The 10,113-nt window shown below is 39.8% G+C and overlaps 1 protein-coding gene across 1 annotated transcript; it reads left to right on the top strand.

Annotated features, from left to right (window-relative positions):
* Positions 1 to 254: 254 nt before the first annotated feature.
* Positions 255 to 10,113, top strand: LOC309408088 (cytochrome P450 2J6-like; the record flags this gene model as incomplete). Its single annotated transcript, XM_082003811.1, has 9 exons — positions 255 to 422; positions 1,825 to 1,987; positions 4,138 to 4,287; positions 4,744 to 4,904; positions 5,608 to 5,784; positions 6,579 to 6,720; positions 8,016 to 8,203; positions 9,315 to 9,456; positions 9,935 to 10,113. The coding sequence occupies 9 exons, from the start codon at positions 255 to 257 to the stop codon at positions 10,111 to 10,113; spliced, it is 1,470 nt and encodes a 489-aa protein (XP_081859937.1).

The following is a 10,113-nucleotide window of genomic DNA, read 5'->3' as shown; positions in this document are numbered from 1 at the left end:
CCCGCCTTCTAGCCTCTACTGGATCTTAAAGTGATGGTAGCTATTAGCATATTGCAGCATAGTGATGTATTAAATACACTCAAGAATGGGAACACTCTTCATTTTCTGGGATCAGGAAGCGTGGTAGGAAAGAAGGGAGGAGAAAAATGCAGAAAGCTTAAACGTGACAGAAAAGAGTTAAGAAGAACGATATAGAGTCACTTCAACAGATTTGTAGCAGTTTTCTCAGTGATAGAGTAGTTTGGAGGTGTGAAATGATGGTAAGTGTAATTCTCATATCACTGGTTTTGTTTTTACTGGGTGCACAGTTCCTGAAATTGCAATGGAAAAGTCGTGGATTTCCTCCTGGACCAACCCCATTTCCCATCGTTGGAAGCATGTGGCGGATAAATTTTAGAGCTGATCATGGGAGCCTGAAAAAGGTATGCACTTGCAGATGTGAACTAAAGAGCTACTGAGGCAAAACACTGTAAAAACTGGTGATGGCTGCTGATAGGCTAATGTGGCAGCAGGGAGAACTTAATCCTGAGGGAAGATGAATCATGGAAGTTAAATTAAGTGCCTAAACAAGTTAAGTAAAATCTGCAGAGTCTAAATCACATGAGAGCTAATATGTGTGCAAGTTGAACAGAACTGAGGACAGTAATTTTGCCTCAAAAAAGGCACTGTTCTTAAGGGAGGCTTTTTGCCTTGAAAGAAGAAAGTGTTTCTCAGTTTTCCCACCACAGGTGCATACAGAAAATCTTCTAAAACAAGGTGTCTTGAATTCAGAAGATGTGAAAAGCACACCAGTACGTCTTCTCCTATAATGGGATGGAAATGAAATTGCATCCCATATGCAGCCAAAACCTTAGCTCCATTGTTTTTCTGAAGTCCAGTCTGGGAACTGCTCCTTGCAGATGAGCTAAGGATGTAAACGATAGTGAAAGGAATGAACTGATGGGAAGAATTATGTCCATGATAAGCATGTTAATACAGGTTCTGTCAGTGCTCGACATCCTCCACATAGCCAAAATGTCACAAAAGAATCCAATTTGTTGATATATTTTTCAAGTCATGACCTTTCCTTAGGTGGTAAGTGTAACCTGCATGTCAGGGGGTACCTGGCTGCAGCTGGAGAATGTTGGCTTCAGGAAAAGGGAACTTGAAAGACCTTGATGCTATACGCTTGTGATGGGTATGTGTTCATCACTGTGGGAGGACAGAGCTGTACTGTTTCTCTGCCTAGAGTCAGGGACTTTGTCCTTGCTGAATACCCACAGGGTTGCCTGAGAGCAGCCCCTATCACTGCCCAAGCAGAGATGGGATCTATGCTCAGATGCCTCAGTTGACAGTACTTCTGCATAAGAGGGGAAGAGGTCCTACCATTGAAACTTGAAATATGCAGTACTAGAAGGAGAGTTATACCTGGAATATGTCATTTCAAGAAGTTCTAGTTGTTGGCTAAAGAAAAGAAATATGGAGTTGAAAAATGTAATCAAGAATGGGCAGCTGAAATTTCATGGGAAATCTAATACGCATCTCTCAACACTCAGTCAGCGGCATTTTCCTAATTGTTAATATTGCAAAGGCAGCCCAAGCCAAGTTTTAAAAAGGAGAGGAGCATCTGTTCTTTTATTATTCACATTGTTGTAAATAGTGGGTTCCCAGAGAGAGCCCAGACCTTACTGTAGTGAGCGCTCCCACTGCAAAACAAAATCACTGTCCCTTTTCATTTTCTGAACCCCAGAGTAATGTCATGCTGGAGGCGAGCAGCCCATCATGTATGCATTTTGGTTGGTGTTTCTCCCATGGGTATTTTTTTGGCATTGGTCTAACCTACAGCTGGCAAAAAGCTATGGCAACATCTGTACCCTGTGGCTGGGTCACAAACCTATGGTGGTGCTGTATGGATTCCAAGCCGTGAAGGATGGTCTCACCACCAACTCAGAGGATGTCTCTGGGCGACTGCAGACTTATATCTTCAATAGAATGTCAAAAGGAAAAGGTAAGATGTTCATATCTGTGGAAGGACTTAATCCTTGACTGACTTTGTTTTCTCTCATGTTTCCCCTACTGACAAGCCCTTAATTCCCAATTCACCCATTATGTCTGCTCATGGTGAATGATATAATTCTGCAGCATTACTCTGTTGTCTTCAAAGTCCCACTGTCACACGTGTATTTCAGAATCTCATCAGAGCAGCAATATTTGTACCCAGTTAGGTCTTTCTTGTCCATTCTTAGTGTTGTCTAACTGTGTGTCCTGATCTGAAATAATCTGGAGCTTGCAGCCTCCTCTGTAAGCTGAGGCTAAGGTAATTCTTTATGCCTCCAGTTGTTTGTGTAAGGAAAGCCTATACAGAGCTGTTGGACAAGGTCTAGCCTTTTGGGAAGTCTGAAGGCACAGAAAGGTCACTGGAGCTTTAAATGTATTAGCCAGACTGTAGGTGCAACATATCCTTGTTCAGAGCTTCTTATTGTGCTATCATTTACATCAGACAATGCTGAATTACGGTGGATGGACAATGAAGAGGGTGTTGCATTTAAAGCAGAAATGATTGAACTTGTTTCCACCAGCCTTTTATCCAGAGGATATAAAGCAGATGCCTTATCCTCAGTCAGGCTTTGTTGCATGTGGACTACAACTGGGAAAGCTTTAATTTAAAATACTAGCTAATGTAAATAGAGAAAAACTTCTTTAAGGAATAGAAATTATTAAGTCTGGGGCCATTTCAGTCCATTTGGAAGGGTCTTCATTGCCACCTTTTAGCTGGGTGACATGGACTAAAGTAGCTGAGCTGTGACAAGCTGCCCTAGCACTAGCAATTTGTAGCAGGGATGGCTTTAACAAGGAGCTGCAGCACAGCTGCAAGCTGGCAACTCCCTGCAACACAAATACCTGCCTGTTGGCCTGGCTCCTTTTCTGATAGCCCAGGCTCCCAGGACAACAGTAGAAACAGGGTAGAGTTATTCCAGACTGTGTCAAGCAGCTGTCCCAGGGAGCAAGCTGGCTTTCCAAGGAGAAGCTGGCTGATGGAGGGAAGTTGTTCCCCACCACGTGGATTAAATGGCTTCTGCTGGGCTGTCTGCCAGAACACAAACTCACAGCACAGGGGCCTGGGATTCCTTCCTCCCACAGTGAGACCCCTGGTCCTAGGAAGCTGTTTGTAGATTGGCTAAAGCGTGCTCTTCCTACTCCTGTTCTTGCTGGGTGGTTCTTGCCTGGCTTCATTGTCTTTCCAGGAGGGACCTGGACCAGGAGGAGAGCTTGATATCTCGTGTAAGCAGCCTGGTAAAAGCAGGATCCCCTAAAAGCCAGAGACCGTGTATCACAGACAACATGTGCTCAGAACGAGTTATCAACTCTAGCTGTTAGAGAGTTTTTGGGTTTTTTTGAAGCACTACCAACAGGGAGATGAGATAATCTCCGGAAGGTTTGCATAAGGTTAAGAAGCACAAGCATAGGAAACGCCCAGACCTCCCCAGTAAGCTCTGCAGAGATTTCTGTTGGCTGTGAGTACCTTGGTGAGAGACCCCATCATATTTCCAGGCAACAGAAACCTGAATTTACTGTTTGTTGAGGAAAGAAAGCTGTCTTTGGCACTCCTGCGGAGTTGACATATGGCAACATCTGCAAGAACGCAATGTCCATACGGGGATGTTGGCAAACATAGCTTACAAGTAAATATTAATTGTATTAGAAGATTGTACAAGATAATAAATGAGATCTTGTAAGAGATTGCATGAGCTGGGTTGTAAGCCTTTCTATGTGAATAAGTGTTTAGATTAATTTCTGCTCAAAGCATGGGCAAATAGAAGGCAACACCAACCCATACTGTCTTTGCAACTTGTAGCAGGCTGCTGGATGGAGTTTAGTGTAATGACCACAGTTCTTGGATGCTTCAGGAAGAATAAGTCTAGTTTTGGAAGGCAGATGTGTGAGTCCTGAGCTTTTGTGGGCTTTTTGCAGGGTTGGGTATATGTTAACCAAGGTGGTTTCTCTGTCTCTAACAAAATACAATTGAAAGAACACTGCCCTGATGTGCCTGTCTTCTTTGTGAGTAGCAGCATGATGAGAAGATGACTCTTATTATGCATGTCATGTACTACTGTTTGAACATTAACATGATGTAAAATTGATTCTTGATGGTTGAAGGTATCCTGGTCTCAAATGGTCTCATCTGGAAACATCAGAGACGTTTTGGAATTGGAACTCTCCGAAAACTGGGAATGGGGAATAAAGGAATGGAGCGTGGGATACAAACTGAGGCCCAGTATCTGGTCAAGTTCTTCAGGGACAAAGATGGTATGCCATTGACAAGGTTCTTGGGAACTGCGTTTGGGCTTTTGACATGGTACATAGTCCGCGTGACTTTAAGGGTAAAGGCCAACTATTTTTGCTGCAGAAAAGAAGGGGTTTGGAGCACAGCTGAGATTTAAAGTGCGATCAAAACTGTTTGTACAGTTAGACCTCAGCAATGTGTATTTTGATATCAACAGCATATTCAAGATTTAAAAACAAACAAACAAAAGGCAAACAAAATAACAAGGCTGGGAGTTAAAGACTTGAGGACTTCCTGTCCTCATTTTTGAATAAGGTTTATCTTTTGTTATGTTTGCCAGTGAATTTTGAGTGTTTCGATGTAACAATCTAAATAGCATAGAGGACATCTATTATAAAATGTCATTGTGATCTTGCTTCCAAAATAGCAAAGGCGATAAAGAAAGTCTTTTGGAGATGAGTGCTTATCTCTCTTTGCAGGAAGAGCTGTCGACCCTTCCTTCCCCATTGTTCATGCCGTCTCTAATGTGATCTGTGCTGTGGTTTTTGGACATCGTTTCTCCCTAGAGGATGAAACCTTCCGCCAGCTGATTGAAGCATACAATTATATAGTGGCTTTTGGGAATAGCTGCCGTTACTATGTGAGTAAATGACTTATTTGATATGCAAAGTATTTGATTATTGAGCACATTATTTATTGCATTATTATGCAATATAATCATATTATTATATATTATATTTTAGTTATTGCAGTATTTAATACACATTAAATGCTGATAAAAATTTGGATTATGAACATGAACTGGACCTGCAGTGCTTTGGATTTGACATCATTCAACTATTATTTTAATATTATATTAATAATCTTTATTAGAAATTCTCAGCAAAGGGGATGTGCTTGGGGTGCTGAACTTTTCTGTAATGGAAACACCAGTATTGTTAAGGTGAAAAGGTGATACTCTTTGTATCAGAATAAAAAAGAATTACTTTTTTTTTCTGTGTGCTAAAGTAATATATACAAATGTTTATTAATATTATTTCATGTTAAATCTATCTGCAAAAGTGAATTCTTCTGTTGGTGAATTAACAAGGCAAATACAAGTAGAGTTATGCAGTAAGGATAGGAAAGAATCCAGGGTGGAAACTGAGTTGTCTTTAATTTGTGGTTTTAACGTGGGTTCATGTACTCAACATGTACCCACCATTTATCTCTGATGCTACAGTACTTTTCTTAGGGAAATTAATTCAGCAATTTAGCAGCAAAAATGTCCATGTTCTATCTCTATTATAGCCTTGCTTATGTCATGTAACTTAGCACATCTGTGTTGAATGCTTGCTCCACAGATCTGTGAAATTTTCCCGTGGGCTGCAGAGCACCTCCCAGGACCTGCACAGAAAGCATCATTTTTCTGTGATTTTGTTCGTTCTTTCATAAGGCAAGAAATCAAAAGCCACAGGGAAAGAGGCACAATAGATGAACCAGAAGATTTCATTGACTTTTACCTGAATCAGATAGAGAAAGTGAGTAATTTGTGCTGTGACAGATCCTATCGTAACGGGTTCCCCACACCTTTCCTACAGTTGTCAGTACATAGCAACATTATTAAAGAGATCTACAGATATGGTTTAAAAACTCTGCTGTCAAATTCAAATATGAACTTTGAATAGTTAGTTTAATAACTTGTTTTAGAAGAATAAATTAATTACATTGGTTTGTTGTTATACTGTGGAATACCTAGTGCAGGCTGGGCAGTGGGCAGTAGGGAGGACATTGAAAAGGTGCAGATATTTGGATGGCTGTCTAATTCTGATTCTTTGTGTCTTATTAATATTTGCATTTATTATCTTTGTGCTTTGTACAGAGCTTTTGTGTGCTTAGTAGTACTGTATGATTATCATAACAATCTTAAAATTATGACAGCCTCTGCTCTGAAAAAAAGCATAAATCTTTTAAAATTATAACATATATGCAATAAATAGCTGGAATCAGCAAATGTGCAGAGTGGCAAGGGTGGGATAAAACCACCTTGATTTTTTTTTCTGATGTGGAAGCTAGCAGCAAGGCAACAAGTCACTCTAGAAGGCAGCATAACAGAACCTTAGACACCTGATACTTTCAGCAGCACCTGTAATTTAACAATATCAATGCACTTATTTGAGGAAAATCTTGGCATAAATCTTTGTTTTACTCAAGTACCTATATCTTCTTTGTCCCCTAGAAATATTATTTTTTTGGGTGTAGTGGACACTGTCTGTCTCAGCGCTAACTGTTACACAGGTATACACCGTTTTACCTTTCTCATTGACACCTATAGACTAAAAATATCCCCAATTCTACCTTTGATGAAGACAACATGGTGCAGTCTGTTTTTGACCTTTTCCTGGGTGGCTCAGAGACCACTGCCACCACTCTGCGTTGGGCTCTGCTCTATATGCTAGTTTATCCAGACATCCAAGGTGAGTTGTAGACACGAACATGGGTATGTTTCAAGTAGAACAATTGTCTGTTACACTTTTTTTTTTTGGTTAAGATCAAGGGTTTTGTTAAGATCAAGCTTTTTTTTTTTTTTTAAGATTGCATTTTTGAGCTTTGCTTTTAAAAAGACAGTGAAGTAGAAAATTTCCAGACAGATTTTAAAATCATTTCAGGGACATTCAGCTTCTGATACTGTATTTTCTCTTGTTGATTTTTGTCAGACTGTTTCAGTATTGTAAGTATATAGTGGAAGATACAGTCTGGATGAAAACACTCAAAATGAAATATGACCTTGGGTTAGGAAAAAGTGATGTTTTTCTGGTATCCAGAATGTGTACTAAAATTATATTAATTTTATTCATTGACTGAGACACCAGTTTTATTTCTGTATAATAAGTATATTTATCGTAACGTATAGGAATGTTAAACAAAGAGGAAAAGACACTAATGGGAAGCCAAAAAGATGACTGGAAAATTCTAGCCAAGGGCATATTTGCACACTAGTTTCAGAATTTTTGAATTATTTGATACAGGGCTTTCAGAGGTGATGAATTGCTAAACCAAGTACACGTTCTTGACTCTCGGGTTTAGAGCTAGAAATACTTCTTTTTATGGTTTTGGTGCTAGAATGCTGGAATAACAGAACCTTGTGCACCCACATACCTTTCAAATTCTAATGAAATAAAAACCAAACAAAACCTCTTAGATTACGAGCCTAATTTTTAAGCATGAAATTTGACCCTGAACCCTCTGAGACTGTACAAGTGATGTTACTTGCTGAAGCCTAGGTAACAGCCAAAAGAGATTAGCAGTTGGTGATGGTTTGGTAATATTATCCTGTTCCAGTTCTCAGCATTACATATGTGTATCAGCTTGATATGATGGCTCCCTTGCAACATGCTGATTAGCGTGCTGTGAGTCTGTATTTAGCTAAAGTAAAAATAACAGTTTGAGTAACTGAATTATCTCTTAATAAGTTCTTGTTTTATTTACAATTCAATCCCTTTAACTATGAAGCTCAATAAATCTGTTGGGCTTGTGGGAAGATGATCTGAACATAGAACCTATAAACTAGGAAATACCAGAGTGTAGTAAAATCATAACTAGATAGTTGTATAAATGCATTTACGTTTTAAGATATAGTAAGTATAAATTATTTACATATTGTATTTTTGCTATCACTGTTATAATCCAAAAAGGAAATGAAAGCTCTGTTTCATGCAAAACAGTGTCCTTGTATCTATAATGGACTTTTTTTTTTTTTTTTTTTTTGTAGAAAAAGTCCAGGAAGAGCTAGATGCTGTCCTGAGTCCCTCCCATCTAATCTGCTATGAGGATCGTAAGAAACTGCCTTATACAAACGCTGTGATTCATGAGATCATGCGATTTAGTAGCATTATTTTAATCACAATTCCTAGAGAAGCAGTGAAGGATACAACTGTTTTGGGGTATCAGCTTCCAAAGGTACAGATATCCTTTCTATTCCAATGTGATCTTTGGCCATGAGTTAAGTTCCTTGCAGACGTGTTTACCATTAGCCCCTTTTCTTTCCAGTTCAGGACAGATGGGTGTTGGTGACAGCACCAGCAGACAGCACCTTCCCTTCTCATGCCCTCTGGCATGTGCCAAAAGCAGTTTCACACCAATTAAACTCCTGTTCTCCAAGAGTGCTGCAGAGTCTTACTTTCCAAGAGCTTGTGGTTTTGAAATATTTTATAAGCATTTGAGCTCTTATACTTTCAAAAGACCTCAGAGAAGACATCAGAACTGTACAGTGGTGTCAGTGGGGGAGGTGCAGCAGACCGCTAATGCTAGGATATTGTCTGCCATGTGGACAAATGGGAGATGGAATGTTTTCTTCAGTGGTGATGTCTGAGACAATACCAAGCATCTACTCAAGTTCATTCACTTAGGACTTCTTTTTCTTATTATTGCCTCTCTGGCACCATATTTGAATTGTAATTAAGATGTTTCCCCACAGCTTCTGAACTGCCATCTAACCTCAAATAAAAAGCTTCTGGCAGCATCTTTGACTTGTCCAGCTTTACCAGACTTAACCTCAATGACAAACCTCCCCAAAAGCACACATAGAGGCATCTTCCTACACAGCCTTGCTCCATGGTGTTTGTCATGCATACCTTTCCCACCTCCATCTTGAGAAAGATAATTTGAAATATACTATTTCATTTCCAGCGTACTTTGTTCTTAATTTGTCAAAACCTGTCAAAGCTTGTCAGAAGTAGTAAAATTATTTTCCCAGATTTAGGATAAGGTGCTAAAGAACCACAGACCACTTATCCTGTTGCATTTGCTAACAGAATGGAAAAAAAGGAATGAATACATCAGGGAAGTTCCTGAACCTGAAATACTGAAGTTTCGTTTCTTATTTTTTGAAGAAAAAAAAAAAAATCTCAGAAGAGTTTGACTTTTTTTTTTTTCTAAATAAAGTAATCTTTCATTTCTGCTGCCTCTCCATGTAACCAGCAGTGTGCTGAATTATAGCTGGAATCTGTTTGTGTCCTTTTCTTCTTGATGTGTGAGAGACAGAACTGAGCCAATGGCATCTTCCTTTCAGGGCACTATCATTATGGCAAACATAGACTCAGCTCTTTTTGACCCTGAATACTGGGAGACCCCTCACCAGTTCAACCCTGGTCACTTCTTGGACAAGGATGGAAATTTTGTGACCCGAGAGGCTTTCTTAGCCTTCTCAGCAGGTAGGTGACTGATAACTGAACCCGTTTGTGTTTCCTCCATTACGTAGGAAAATGTCTAGTCAGATGTAGGATGTCCTCTGTACTCTGATTTTTCTCTGCTGTTAGTGAAGAAAAGCCAGCCTGTACTAAGTGGGAGCTGTGAGGGAACCTAACAATGCTTTCTTGTCATTCTCATTTGGAGTCAAGAGACTGAAACGCAGTTCATAGAATCACAGAGTCCTATAGATTAGGAAGTAAAGTATGAAACTACTCAGAAGCATCTCTGTTATCTTTTTCTATAATCTGGGCAGATCCTGCAAAGAAGGATTGCAGAATTCTCAATTGTCCAGTCAGTTTAATCTGAGAGGAAAATGTCAAATTCAGCAAAGGCTTTTGTTTCTTGATGAGGTTGAGTGATGCTCTTTTGAAAAGCTGGGAAACAGGTGCTGGTTACTGACCTCTGTGGGGACTGACTGCTCTTTCCCTTTTCCCTCTGCAGGCCACCGTATCTGTTTGGGAGAGGTGCTGGCAAAGATGGAACTTTTCATCATCTTCTGCAACCTGTTGCGGACATTCAAATTCACTCCCCCAGAAGGAGTTAAGGAAGTCAACACAGACATTATCTTTGGGAGCACAATGAAACCCCATCCATACAAGCTCTGTGCAGTTCTTCGCTAG

The sequence above is a fragment of the Phaethon aethereus genome, assembly GCF_964289735.1.
Source record: "Phaethon aethereus genome assembly, chromosome: 9".
NCBI lineage: Eukaryota > Metazoa > Chordata > Aves > Phaethontiformes > Phaethontidae > Phaethon > Phaethon aethereus.
The sequence above is the reverse complement of the archived record's forward strand: the minus strand, read 5'-3'. Positions and strand labels throughout refer to the sequence as shown.